At 31.8% G+C, this 15,320-nt stretch overlaps 2 protein-coding genes across 2 annotated transcripts; one reads left to right on the forward strand and one right to left on the reverse strand.

The window, feature by feature from the left end:
* Nucleotides 1–7: 7 nt before the first annotated feature.
* LOAG_07312 (hypothetical protein) lies at nt 8–1,593 on the reverse strand (the record flags this gene model as incomplete). The annotated part of the gene is made up of 4 exons (XM_003142845.1): nt 8–128; nt 577–666; nt 1,282–1,394; nt 1,581–1,593. Coding segments are annotated over 4 exons (336 nt in total), but the record flags the coding sequence as incomplete, so codon positions are not given.
* Nucleotides 1,594–4,493: 2,900 nt separating this feature from the next.
* LOAG_07313 (hypothetical protein) lies at nt 4,494–5,271 on the forward strand (the record flags this gene model as incomplete). The annotated part of the gene is made up of 3 exons (XM_003142846.1): nt 4,494–4,715; nt 4,946–5,011; nt 5,197–5,271. 3 exons carry the CDS (start codon nt 4,494–4,496, stop codon nt 5,269–5,271), a joined length of 363 nt encoding a protein of 120 aa, XP_003142894.1.
* Nucleotides 5,272–15,320: the final 10,049 nt, after the last annotated feature.

The following is a 15,320-nucleotide window of genomic DNA, read 5'->3' on the forward strand; positions in this document are numbered from 1 at the left end:
CTACTACTACTACTACTACTACTACTACTACTACTACTACTACTACTACTACTACTACTACTACTACTACTACTACTACTACTACTGCTACTACTTTTAGCGCTACTATTGCTGCTACTGTTATGTAACTGTTACTACAGTTATTACTACTATACAATTATTATTGGAGGTATTGTGTTAACAGTGTTGAAGAAGTAGTATAAAATAAATGATGGATTGTAAGGAATAAATCCATCACTGTCACTGTATTTGAAGTGTCATCTAAAATTGAGACACATAGCTAAAATGGAATAATCACTTGCTGATAGCGATGCAAGCAAGTGTTATCATAATTATTTACCAATATTGTATCTAAGTCTAACAATGGATAATACATCCTTCAACAAATCTTGATGGCATTTCAACTTCTTATCATAAAGTAATGAAAGTTTTTTATCATTTCATTTAATAAAATCAATTATTTTCATCGGTTTATCAATTAATTATCAATTTTATATTTTCTCATATCATTCTTACTTATTTCGTTTTCTTTCTTCCTCACAACTTTCAGTAACATTGATATAAAAATTGATTTACTGATCGATTGGTTGATTGTTTGCATTGACTGATTGATTCACAAATTGTTGTTCTTATTAAAAGACTGTTGAATTTTGCTATTTTGTTGTTCTGAAAAAGAAGCAAATTTAATGAGTCAGTTCATCTCGTGAAGTACTCCACATTTAATGTATTAACAAGTTCAATTTATTTAAAAAAGAGAAGAACGGTTACTTTCATCGATTACTTTTAATCATATCTGAGGATGGCCAAAAACATGGAAAAGATGAGAGTTATTCATAACTACAAAGATACACTTGTATTAAATTAAATTTGATTTTCAATCATTTGAAATCAACGAATCGTTACATTATTAATAAAATGAGGTCATCACTCAGTAAGAGTTTTTTCAATATTATTCGATCATTAAATTCCATTTCCGTTTTTATTTCCGACATTTTACCGAATATTCATTACTTTCCGTTAGTGTCTATGCTTTAATCCTTCAGAGAAAACCAAACATTATCATTTATTTGTTCATGCCAATTTGCCATTCTAAATACTTTTTATTATTAATTTTTTTTTTTTGTAACAAAAAAAACTTAAAAGTAAATTCAATAACTGCTTTCCTGCTTTTTTTTTTATTGCAAAAGGTTATTTTCTGGGATGTTTTTCAAATTTTAAATAATTTCAATCCTGTAAGTTCGAATGTTTATTAACCTTACATAGCTTATAGCATTAAAGAACACGAATGACACTTTCAAGACAAATAAAGCAATTTGGAGTACCGGTGCAACCGGAAATCACTATGTGTTCCGGTTGTCCATTATAATGGAATATTAAAACGATTTGTCTTTTAGCTAAAAATGAAATTAGAAGTTTGTTGTAGAATACTAATTGTGTTTTTAGCAATTTGTGAATATGCATATAACCTACCGAAAATATCAAGAAAAACGAATACAGGTCACACCGGTTTACTCCTATATGTTCTCACTATTTTGAGTCATAATTTCGAATTCCTTTAAATTTGAAGCAAATTTTCAAACCTCCTCTTGGCATTATTCCTGAGCATTATGATAAGGTTACTCATTCAATTCATAGAGATATTTTTGGCAAATAAAAAAACAAATTAAGAATTCAAAAATAATACAAAATTAATTTTCATTAGTTAATTAATTTTCATCATTTTCATTTAGAATTTTCATTAGTTAATTAATGTCCACCACTTCTCACATCGAAGATTTTAAGAAATTTCATTAAATTTTAAGATTTCATTCAAAGTTTGTTGGTGGGAAAATTCAGTTTTTTATTATTAATGAATTAGTTATTTCCTCGTTATTTACAAATTATTAGCAGTTGCAATACGATGATTATTCATTCTTCTTCACTGATTCATCAATCCATTCAATTATCATTTCCAATCATTCCAAGTATTTTTTTTTGAGTGTTCAAGACGAAATTTGCATATTTAATGGAATTTTTTGCGTTTCTCACAGCATAATTGATGTTTTCAGCTTTTTCAAAGCTATTTTTCAATAGCTTTATGAAATTCAATTTAGCTATCCAATAAAATGTTATGTAGCACTGGAAAATGTGAAGTAATTTAAAGTAAGTTTTGAAATCAAATTTCAAACCATCAAAAATTTTGGACAAAGTTCAAAATTAATAACAGAGAAACCAACGAAGAGAAATCGGTTAAAATTTCATTTTTTCTTATTTATTTATCCGGAAAAATCGACTCTGATACTCCCAAATCGTGTACTTCAGTCAAAAAATCATTTCCGATTACTGCAAATCGTCCCTGTTTGTCATTGATTTGACCGTAAAATTATTAATTTTAGAAAAAAAATTGTGCTAACTTGTGCTAAATTGTGCTAACATTCCTTTTTGAGAAATCAAATATTCTTTCAGGAAATAGAACAAATTTTAGTTTTAATCCGGAAATTTCAACAATCAGTGCAGTACACATTTCATCCTTTCTCTTTTTCCCTTAACATACCCGTGAATAAATATTTTATGTGAGACATTTCGGTCAAGGGAAATTGTCCAACAAATATTAAAATCGGATGGGATGGTCACAAATTTTAAAAGGTTACAAAATTTTAAGCAATTAACCGTAATCCGGATCAGGAAAACATGACAAAGAGTAAGTTATACATTAAGTCGCATAATCTTCAAAAGCGATGATGAAATGATTAATTACATTCGAAATAACCTTATCCTTCGAAATCTGTTTGTTTTCTTTTTTCACTTTATCTGTCACATATAACTGCAAATCCTCATCACATCAATTATCTTTTCGTTATTTCTCTCTCTTTTCATTCCCTTTCAAATTTCTTAACATTTACTTAACATTCTTTCATTATCAAAATTCTCGTACACTCTTAATTTGTCCTCTTCTATCTCTTGTCAATTCATATCTCTGTCCCTTCATTATCATACTGTATCATTGATAATAAATAGATGCTGTAACATTAATTCGTATAATCGCTGCAAATCAAACTTTTGAAACTATCATTGGACAGATCAAAGGTTAAACCATACTTATCGTACGTCTAACTAAATTCCCAAAGGTACTTGCAAAGCTTGCTAAAAAACATATTGTATTTTTGAAACTTTCAAAAAATTTAAAAACGCAAACTTTTTTGAATTCTTCTCGATAGTGGCAACTCATTGAGTTAAGCTGCGCAAATGTCACATGATGCAATGAATCGTTTTCATTATCATTTTTAACTCAATTTTTCTGATCCACCTGCATAAATAGCTGATAATTTTTATCAAACCAAAGCTTATTTAGAATGGAAAGGCGGAAAATTATTCGAAAATCGCAAGATAATATGTTGGAAATTCTAAAAGAAAACTTTAAAATGTTTGAAAGAGTTGTAATGGGAAGCGAAAAATGCCGGGAAGGGATGGGTGAAAAGATGATTTTAGCAAAATAAATGAAGAAACAACGTTAAGTTGATGTTGTTGTAGTTTCCGCTTCATATTTCCTTCACCATTTCTGGTCTTTGGTTGATCAGTTTCTATCCTTCAATACGCTAATCTGTAATTTAGATTATTATTTTTATAAGGAAGAAGCGGTTGGAATAGGACGGAATAATCTTTCCCTTTCCGGGATTGGAATAGGACGGAATAATCTTTTCCTTTCCGGAATATGTTCAACAAATGTATGAGATGAAGGAAAAATTGACGAACAAAAAATCATTTATAACAATGTTAAATATTTAATAGAAACGACAAGAAATTAATGGGGAATTTCTTTTTTTTTCTTAAAAAGTTTGGATTGAATGAATTACATTTGCAAGAATGAACTTTGAACCTTATTTTACCGCTTTATTTTGTTTGAACTTTATCTTGCCATAATATATTTATATTATATATAGTAATTTCACGTCGTTTAATGTTCATAATGCTAAAAGTATGCTTTTGCAAAAATGATATTTGGCCAGGCTATGGTAGATATACTTTATGTTTTTGTTGATAAAACCAACAAAATTAGAATATGTTAAATGAGGCGAACAATTTTATGGAATGTTCAAGGTTAGGATTGATAATATTATTTAATTTTATTTTAAAAATGATCAATTTTAATTTCTTGCATATTTAATTTCCTATTTTTTATTTTTTTAATTGTTTTTTAACCTTTTAAAGTAAATTTTTACTTGTTTCTTTATGACAAATAAATTTGTAAAGAAAATTTCAATTTGACAAACATTTTAGAAGTTAATAAAATAAAAAATATTTTTTCATGTTTTAATAATATGAAAACTTTTGTTTACAACTCTTTTCTTCTTCCATTTTCACCCTTCATTCCATTTTGTTTTGGAATAAACTAAACTTTTTGCTTACTTCTCAAAGATGTCACACAACGTGTCGTCGTGGTTAGGCTTCGTAAACGAAGATATGTAAAGAGCTATATCCATATTTGCTGCAGTCGCACTGATGGCTAAGAGGAAATGCGGGACTCAAGTCAACTTCGAGTGCAAAAGGCACAATGGAAGGTCTGCTTCAGGGATATTAATGAGGTACGGTTTTTTCTGCAATGTCGTTTCTCCTCGAGACTGGTTACATGCGTGTTCTCGAAGAAAGCAGACAGCATTATGGATAATGTGTCTTCACGTTCCCCGATTCGAAGCCAGAATAGACTGTTGATGGTAGTTTTCGAAGCCAAGGCTAAGGTATTGTTTCAGGGCGTCCTTGTACCTCTCTTTTGAGGCTTTTCCTTTGCAGAAGCCGGTGATTAATTCGCCGTAAAGCACAATCTCAGGAAGGCGGTGATCCTCTATCCTGGCGGTGATCCTTCATCCTGGGAATGTGTCCAGCCCAGCGCAGCTGTGTCTTCAATAGTATGATCTCAATGCTGATGACCCCATCTGTGTGAGGATAGTAACATTTGATACGTAGTCAGACCAGTGAATGTTTAGAACTGTACGGAGACAGCGCTGGTGAAAGCGTTCGAGGAATCGCAGATGATGTAAGGTGACCAATGATTCAGAACCATAGCAAAATAGACAGTACAATAGCTTTAAATACACTAACTAATCTTGGTACTTTTCTTCAGATGTTTTTATTACACCAAATTCTTTTATGAAGTTTTCCGAAAGCTCTGTACGCCTCTGCTGTTGTGAAAGAAAAGAAGGTAAGGGAGATTGTTTTTAGTCGTTGAAGAGACAGTTAAGTTCTGAAGGAATGACTTACAGTGTATCGGTGTTGTTGTATGTCCGAAAAGTATAGCGGTTTATCCTTTCTTATCATCCGGGTACCAAATACAGTAGAAATGAGTTCAGACTAATTCCACTTTCAATAAATGACATCCAAAAAAATAATAATAGATGGGAGAGAAATTTGTAAGTGGTAATTAATGAATTGAGAGGAAATAAATGGTTAAATGAGTGAAGCTTAGTGCTAACTGATGGGTTTTAACAATGAAGAATTGTTAGAATTTCGTATGATTTATATAAGGAATGTGTGAAGGGAAACAACTGCCAGACAAATTTACATATTTATATCAAAAACAAGTGATGGATTCAATCACAATATCCTTCGTTTGCATTTCGGCCACACAAAGGGAAGAAATGCGATGCTTGACAGAAATCTAGTAATGTACCATTGGATAAAAACATGTTTATGAGAATAGATATCTCTACAGTATGCCCATCAATGTGGATAAGCTTCATTGTCATTCAGATGTGCGTAAAACTCAATATCAGACAAAGCTCCTTTAGACGATTTAAAGATGAAACAACTGACTCATGACTTTAAGTATGAAGAAAAAAAAACAAAATGTAAATGCAAAATATTTGAACGAATAATTCTATGATACAATTATTACGGTTTTCCCGACATTTGTTAATCTGCTGTCAATCTCTTTGTCAATTTTGATGTCGGAAGAAGTGATGCTGTATAAATAACTGAACAGTTGGACTGATTCAAGCTCTGATTCACCGATGGTGATGGGAGGATGAAAGTGATTATCCTGTGGTGGGGGCTGATAAAGAACTTCTGTCTTCTTCAAGCTAACGCCTAGCCTCAAAAGCTCTACGGCTTTTGCAAAACAGGATGTTAGGCGCTGCAGAATTGTTTCTGTGTGAACAAGGATCATCGGCAAAAAAGTAGGACTTGGACGTGGTAATTTAGGTCTTCGTTAGGCTTTCAGTCGCTTTAGGTTGAGTAGACGTCCATCGGCATGACATCGGATGTAAATACCATTTTCTTTATCTAAATCTACTGTGACCCTTTGAAGCATTATGCTGAAATAGACTATGAAGAGAGTTAGTGCAAGAACGCAACCTTGTTTCACCTCATTGATTATTGGGAAAGTTTCTGAAAGTGCATCGGCACATCTAACTTAGCCTCATTGATTTTCATGTAATAGCATGATCATTTTCAAGAACTTGGGAGAGCATTCTAATCGTTCTAAGATCTATCACAGGACTTTTTTGCTTACAGTGTCAAAGGTTTTGGTGGGGTCTATAAAGGTTGTATAAAGACCTTTGTTCTGTTCCCTGCATTTCTTTTGCAGTTGTCGAAGGACAATGTCTGTGGTACTCCTATTTGCTGTGAAGCCACACTGACTTTCACGTAGAACTTTTTCTAATATGGCGAGTACCAATCTGTTCAGAAATTTCTTGCAAGGATTTTGCCAGCAATAAAGATCAGGGTGACAGCTCCGTAATTTGTCTGATTTATCTGATTTTACTCCTTTCTTCTTTTATACAGCGATAATAACTGCATCACGGAGATCTAGTGGAAGTTTGCCTCTTTCTCAGAATCGCAGAACGAGCTTGTGAAACCTAACATAGAATGCTTGACCACCGTGTTTCCAGACCTTAGGCAGGATATCATCAATTCCAGTTGCCTTGCAATTTTCATTTAATATATGGCTTTGAGCGTCGCTGTATAGTCAGAGTTGTATCCAGTTCGCTTTTCAGCTATCGTTATGTAATGTACTGAGTTACTGAGCCTTGGATTGAACAGTCGGCACTAAAGGGAATCTGGAAATGTTCAGACCATCGATTCAGGGTAGAGGTTATGTCAGTGAAAAGCGTTTGGCCATCTGCGCTGAGTAAAGAGTTTTGACCAGTGTGTGGATCCATACACAGCTTTCAGAGCCTCGTAGAATCTCTGCAGTTGCCCGAATCTGCGCATAGTTGAATATTTTCTGCTAGGTTGATCCACCATTTGTTTCGGATGACTCGAAATTTTTGTTGAAACTTGCTGCATGCAAGGCTAAAAATGTCTTATCTCATATGACAAGATGGCTAAGCAAGGTGTGCTTGGTGAGGAGATCCCTTCCTTGTAAAAAATTCTGGATCTCTTCATTATTTTCATCAAATCAGTCTTTATTCCTCTTGCAAGATGGTAGTTTTAATATGATTACCAAAGTGCTTCAGGAGTGGGATCTGTGGGATATTCTTGAAGTCTAGTTTAAAGACTGTGTTTAGAGATTATTAACTTTGAGCTTCCCTCTCACAATTTTGCCTGTCTCGAGATTTGATATAAAGCGGTTGAGTATACATTGCACAAAGCGATGGTCTGTTTGACATTCTGCCCTAGGCATCACATAAGTGCGACGAACATCGTGAACATTTCTTTGGCGAATTAAAACCGTAGTCAATGAGATGCCAGTGCTTGAATCAAGGATGCATCAAAGTTGTCTTCGAACTCTCTCTGCTAAAAGATAGTATTTGTGGTGGTGAGCTGCTGCTCTGCACAAAATTCTAGCAGTTTCGTTGCAGTTTCCGATACCATGCACATCTAATACAGCTTTCTAGGCTTCAGAATTCTCTCCATTTTTGGATAATACGGCGTAGATCAGTATAGAATCTATTTTTTTCCATGGATGTATGCTGAAGATTTGACTTGTTGCTTACTGTGTTGTGGGAAGCGTGGGTGATAGTACGGTCAGAAATGTCAGCAGATTTTCGAATTTGGAGGCGGTGGAGTTTTTAACCATGGGACGAACTTCTGAAAGATGATTTTCAATTCTGGGTTTTTCTTGACCAGTAGAATGTGTAACCGGCGCCATATTCATTAGGGATTCCGTCCTCATGGAAACGAACTTCACTGAGACAGCAATATCGATATTTAATCGTGAGAGTTTGTGAGCAAATAGGTCAGAGCAACACTCAGGACGTCTACTGTCCACATTATCAAGCATCTGATATTCCAACACCTAGTGTCAATTTGTATACAACTTTGGAGGAAGATGTATGTCTTTGTTCGACGTGTCAAAAGATGTCTGCTAGCGGTTACCCAACCGAGTGGCGAAGGAGATGAAAAGGTTAGGCAACCTTTTCTAGGCCTCTCTTCGCATGGAGAAGCAGTACTTTCCTTGGAAAAGACTGCTTGATCAGGATGATAGGATGCATTGGAAGCAGCAGATCCTGCATGTAGACGGTTTAGAATAAGAGTTGCTCGAGATTGACTCAATCCTGCATGTAGACGGTTTAGAATAAGAGTTGCTCGAGATTGACTCTGGAGATGACAGTCTTGTTCGGCAGCATTCTAAATGATGCCGTTTCGTCCTTTGCCTGTCACTAGAGGAGTTAAAAAAGTGGGTGTGTCCTTCAAGCCCGCCGTGGATTCTTTGGGTGAGGGACAGTGCACGAGAACTGGTTCCACCCTTTACTCCTAAGGTTCATCTGCCGGGGTCTAGCAAGCTTGGATGGTGGCAGCAAAGTCCTTAGGAGGTGGGTTTAGTTAGAGTATCCTTCTCTGAGATGGATGGCTTTACAGGGCTAAACGAGCTCTATCTGCCCGGCTTTAGGATCGAAGTTGTCCTTCTCCTAGGATGGTTGCCCGAAGACTAACGAGTCCATCCTGCCCTCAAATAGACTTTGTCTGATCCTTCAGTTGAGACCTATATGGTATGCGAGGCTCTAGTGAGAGCAATTGATACCGCCAGCATAACTCGCAACCTTATAAAGGCACGCAAGCTTTTGCCCACCGACAAGGTGCTTACGTGGAGAAGACACAACGTGTAGTTGTTAGTATCTCTTTGAAAGTTTAACTTTTCACTTCCTTCTTCATGCACAATTTACATTCTTCCCATAATTTCTACTCCACTATGATGAAAGTATGAAATCTCGGGAATACTATAGGATCCCTCTTCTATTTCCTCTCAGTAGCATTTAAAAATTGCTTGGGAAACAAGACACTCAAAGTTTTTCAATTAAAAAAAGAAGAAAATAAGATTGATTTCTATTCTCATTATTAGCTTTTTTGCATATTTGCTGTAGAAGGGCATTTTTAACAAATTTTTTTTAATAATTATATTATGGACAGCAGGTGTGAGTTCAGTTAATGATCTCACTCATAGGAAAATCGGTTGAATATTTTTCTAACTTTTCTACCTTCTTACACTTTCTCGCATATCAAGAAATGATCTTTCTCTAATCCGTTTATCAGACATTTATTTATCCGAAAGGCTCCATTTTTTTTTTCATTTTTTTTTTTATCATTTTTCTTCCGAAAGGTTCCATGTTATCAAAGAAACGTTCGGAATTATTGAGTTTAGAAGAAGACGCTAATGAATGGTAAGAATGTTTGACATCCTTTTACTATGTTGTTGACATTTCGGGAATTATTAAACTCAAGTTTAGTTGCATAATTTTCATCATTTATTGAAGAATCTGACAACTATTTATTCTTTTCCAATCAATCACAGTTCTCGATTAAATTTTTAAATATTTCAATTTCAAATTTCTTTTTTTTCCAATTTTACTTTAACATTCGAAATTCATTTTAGCTACTTATATTTGTGGGTAATGAAAGATGACTTTCTAAAATGGATTAAATAAAATAGTCTCGGCAATGCTAGCAATTATTTCGAGCATTTAAAAGCGAAAAAGTACACTTCCTTCAGCACGATGAAGGAAAAAATAGTTGTGGAATAGTTTTTGAATTGAACTTAAGGGAAGAAGAGTGATGACAAGAATATTGGCCCAGACCAATTCAATTAATTAGTTTAAATACATTATTTTTACGTAATTTTCCTTCATTAGCCATACTTTTGTTTGAAATTAAACATAGTATTGTAGAAGAAGTAAATAGTTACACGCTTGTATGATGTTACACGTAAGTCATTTGACTACGTTTGATGAGAAGAAAAGCATTGGAAAAATCTCATAAATGTTAGGAAGAAGGATATCAATTGATAACAAAAATGATAATCAAATGCATAAATTTAAGATTAGGGAGAGATCTAAGGTTGAAGCAATATTATGGGAGAAGAGTTTGAGGTGATGAGATGAAAGTGGAAAGAGTCAAAGGTCAAAAAAGCGCTCGAACCAATTAGTGGATTTATTTAATCGTTAATTGTATTTTTTGTTTATTTAAGCTTCTCGTTGCAGCCTTCGAAAGGATGTTTTGCTTCTGTGACAGATCATAAAGATTGAATTAAAGCGTATACACTAATTACTTTACTCCATTGATTAATAAGGAAGTTAAAAAAAAAAATTGACGGCAGTAAGTCTATCTAATTAAATTACCGAACATAGGAGTAAAGTGCTGACTTGTCTTTACTTTTTTACTTTTACTTTTTCACCTTCACTTTTTTACCTTAAATTACTTACTTTTACCATTTCACCCTTACTTTTTTTATCTTTACTCATTCATCCTCACTTCTTTACTTTAACTTTTTAACCTTCACTTTTTCACCCTTACTTTTTTTTTTTACCCTAACTTTTTTCTTTCCATTAATTGGCGTGTAAAATTCAATCCAACTCCATTTAATTGAGTTCATTTCCATCTCACTTTCTATTTTAATTTATCCAATCACAATATAATCTTTTGTTAACATTTAAACACGTACGTCATTAACGTGGGAAATGTTAGTGTTTACAACAAAATCTTCAATATCACAAGAAGAAAAAGCTAATGAACTATACGATAAATTGGATTTAAGTGCTCAAAGGTAGAGGTCTTATTAGAAAAAAGAAAGTTTTTTCAGTATGGCTCAGAAGTTATGGTGACGGAATAATCGCAATGTGTAATTAGAGTTCTTGTAATTAATTAGAGTATCAAACTGTTATTTAACAGTAACTTCTTATCAACAATGATATTTTAATTTTTAAGAACTGAAAAATAGATTAGTTCTCTGTGATTCATTCCAGTAAATCTATTCTCGTTATTGACATTCACTCACTCACAATTTATTTATAATATAATTCTCAAATGATACTATGCAATTTCCTAAATATGCCATTAATTAAATGTTCCATTTGGATGGTTAGTGCACGTTACCTGCATGCATGCATGAGTATGTATATGCATGCATAGTACCTGCATGCATGCATGAGTATGTATATGCATGCATAACGCTGCATTAATTATTTTTATCTTATGTTTTTAAAGATAAAAATGGTAGGAATAGTTAGCGAGATATTATATTATTTGAGGCAAATTCTTGTCTCAAACATAACCATTTTCACGGCCAATTTTTTTGTTGTTGGCTTATCAGTTACATTATGAAATTACTTGTCACTTGGTCTATAAGTATCATTGATAACAATGATTACAAATTATGTTTCTATTTCAACAGTTTTTTTTCCTTTCGTTTTGTGCTAAATTAGCCAAGCTAAGAATAAGATTTAAGTAAAACGAAGAAGATAACCTATCACTGATACAGTATCACTTTACAATATTGAAAGACTTGTTTACCCATCTTTAGAGAGAGATACTGTATTCTAAATCTAATCAACAACTTGAATATGAAGGATGATAACTGTAAAATAACCATACAGTCTGGGATAGATAGCTAGAAATAAGCTAATAATCTTTGCTACGAATATACAAATTTTAATGGGACTCAGAAGAGGTGATCTTATTAATTGATGACTCATATTAGGATAAGTTATTTAATCAATAAGTTCTTAATTTTTTAGTTTAAGTATTTAGAAGTAAAACTTATCATTCCATTTGATATATCATCCAATGCAACAAAACATAAAATTGACTGTCCGTTAATTTAATCAGGTACAATTTCCTGAACCAGACTTTCCAACTTGTCAGGTTGACTTTTCAATCATTTCTCATTAGCAGCACCTGACACTCTTAATGTTAAAAGCCTGGCTGAATGAATGCCAAATAAAACAGTTGTTCTTTTTCTTGTTCACATTCTTATCCTATATCCATCATTATGCCAATATAATTAGAAGAATGACAAATTGCACTTTTACGACATTCCTTAATTACATGATTCATTTTTTTACCTTCACCTGTTCTGTCGTCATTTCCGCATTTTTCATTATGGCAGTGTTCTGTTTACTTCCGGATTACATTTATTTTTCAGTTTATAACATCCAAATATTCAAACTGCCGGAAAATGCTCCCTGCAACTTGCAAATTTCGAATGCAAATGAGCCTATCGATAATGACATTACCGCCATGCTTGCAGAACATACCTCATAAACTAAACGTTTATCGAACATTATACAATTCTTACTGCAATTTCTTTTCTTTTTTTTTCTTTAAATAGTATGTAATGAAATTTACTGCAGTAGAAGTAAAATGCTTTTTCCTTTTCAAAATCTTTCGAATTACGATGTCTTACAAATAAAACTTCTTTTCTCTTTTTCTTTTTTTTTTATTAAATAAGCAATTTTTTTTTGATTTAAAGTAGAAATTTTTCTCTCAAAAATTTCGATTAATCTTTGATTTTAAATGATCAGAAATTGTTTGGAGTAAGTGAGAAAATCAGCGTGAGATTCAACGCAAATGTAAATTCGTTTATTAATTAATTAATTTAATTCGTTAAATGATTCGCATAAATTAATAAATTTTGATTGAACGGTTGCTAAACAATGAGTCATTTCAGACGAACTTATTTATACTGCTATCTGATATCGGACGATACGTTGCACCAAATGTCTCCGATGTCATTTATAATTATGGAATCGTATAATTGCTGGAATTGAACTGAACTGAATTGAATCCTTTTTTGCTTCCTTTCTATGAAATCATTTGAAGCACTCATTTCAGCTTCTCAAATTATCCAAATGTAATTTTCAATAACTTTCGTAATTCTCATCTAAAAATGAAATTTTATTCGATAATTAATGTTTGAATTTCAGAAATTAGATATTTTTATACATTTGTAATAGCTAAAATATACTGTAACAACTAGAGTAAGTAATAAATTAATGTAAGAGAATTAAAATGATTAATAAGAAAGAATTGATTGATTAGCAAATAAATGGACTGTAAAAATTATCGTTTCATTAGTCAAAATTAAATTTCAAGTAACGTTAGAAAATGCAAACAGCTAAAGCAAATGGAAAAATTAGTTTCAAATTTCAGAAATTTTTAATTTAATCATAAATTTCTACTCATAAGCTAACTAATAATAGGAATAGGGATAGGAATAATGGAAGAATGGAGGAGACAGTAACAAATAATTAGCATCGAAACAAAGGAAATTAATTCCTTTTTTTTTCACATTAACTGTTAGTTGGCAAAAGGCTTCCAGTGTACTTTGTGCCAATATTTTGCTATAAATGATGTAATTTTCAGATAGGCCTTTTTTTTTCTAGACAGACAGATGGAATAAGAAAGAATTTAATAGGAATTTGGATATCTGTCCTGTTATTAATTTCATTTATATTGTCCATTTATTACATTATTGCACTTCACCATTGATATCAGAATACATTGTATTGAAAGTCTTGTTTTAGTCGTTTTTTTTCCTCCTGTAAGATTAATTAAAAACTAGTCAAGCTTTGTCTGATATCCATCAGAATATGTAAAATGTCACATTGATTTACAATTAGCGCACGGTGACACTTTTTATGCTTTATCAAATTTAGAAATAGTCATTCATTATTTTTTGGATGAAAACATTTGAAGATATTTGAACTATTTTAGTCATTCAACAAAATTGCTATTAAAAAGTCATCTCTTTACAATAAAATGTTTATTAAATTAGTATGTTCTAAAATAAAATGAATTTCTATTCCTTATTTTAAATTCTTTTGTGTCACCCATTTAACATCTGGATAATACTGAAGAGGGGGGACAACATATATCGACGTAATTTTCTGAAAAAAAAAAAAAAAAAAAAACTCTTTTACTAATAAAATAAGAAAGAAAGAGAGGAAGAATGAATGAATGAAAGGGAGAAAAAAAAGAAAGAAAGAAAAAAAAACGAAAGAGAGATACTTTCAGGTTGTTATAAATATCGTTCGAAATTGAAACGAATTAAACGAATCGCTTCAAACGAAATAATTTAAAGCAAAAAAAAAAAAGGGAAGAAAAAAAAGGAAAAGAAAAAAAAAGATTTGAAATGAATAATTCAATGATATGGTCAGTAAATGCATATGTTAGTGGTGACACGATCACACAACTTACTACGGCGCTTTCAACTATTATGTAAGTTTTATTCTTATTTCCTTCCATTTTCTTTTTTCAATAGAAAAATTTTGCATAGCAAAGAATGATAGAGAAAATTGGCATCATCATCATCATCATCCGGTAGTGTAAGAAAAATATTCTAGATTGAATCATGATGCTTTTTCTGCACTTCCTGAAAAATGAGCTTATGAAGATTTAAGCTGTCAAACAATTTCATTTCATTCATCGGTTTTAGTTTAACTAAACTGATAACGCTATATTGTTTTTTTTTTTTTTTTTTAGTTTTAGTTAAATTGTTTCGAAAAGAAAAATTTATGTTTTTTTGCGGAATTTCTTTTTCACTTAAACTTTTACCTTTCATCAATTAATAAAAAAATTTGAATTCTTTTCTTTCTTCTATTCCTCTAACTTCTAACATATCTTTTCATAAACATTTATTATTTTGTAATAATTCATTCGTTGACATTTTATTGCTCAAAATTATTAATGGAATTTCAATCTTTCCATTCAATTTTGAAATATTTGATAAAAGTTAAAGGTGCAACTAAGTGATTTGATAACAAATTAAATAAATCAATCATGACAGTTTTGAAAATTTTACAATTTTCTTCCTAAAATTTATTGATCTCTGAAAAGAAAAAAAAAAGGTTGTCAGGAATAAAAAGTTTAATCAATCATAAATTCTAAAGTATACAAAGGCTATAATTATTTGCACTAATTATGACAGTGTCCCTATCATATTATCATCATCATTATCAAGAAATTAAACAAGACTTGTTAACTAATTGTTGTCATTCTCATTTTTAACTTTTATCATTTCATTTTACAATTTTTTTTTTTTATTTTACGCTTCATCTCTGTTTCATAAATGTAATCTTACATTGAATTTCTTCATTCATCTCTCTCTCTCTCTCCTCCTCTCTCTTATCATT

This window comes from Loa loa (genome assembly GCF_000183805.2).
Source record: "Loa loa unplaced genomic scaffold supercont3.4, whole genome shotgun sequence".
Taxonomy (NCBI): domain Eukaryota; kingdom Metazoa; phylum Nematoda; class Chromadorea; order Rhabditida; family Onchocercidae; genus Loa; species Loa loa.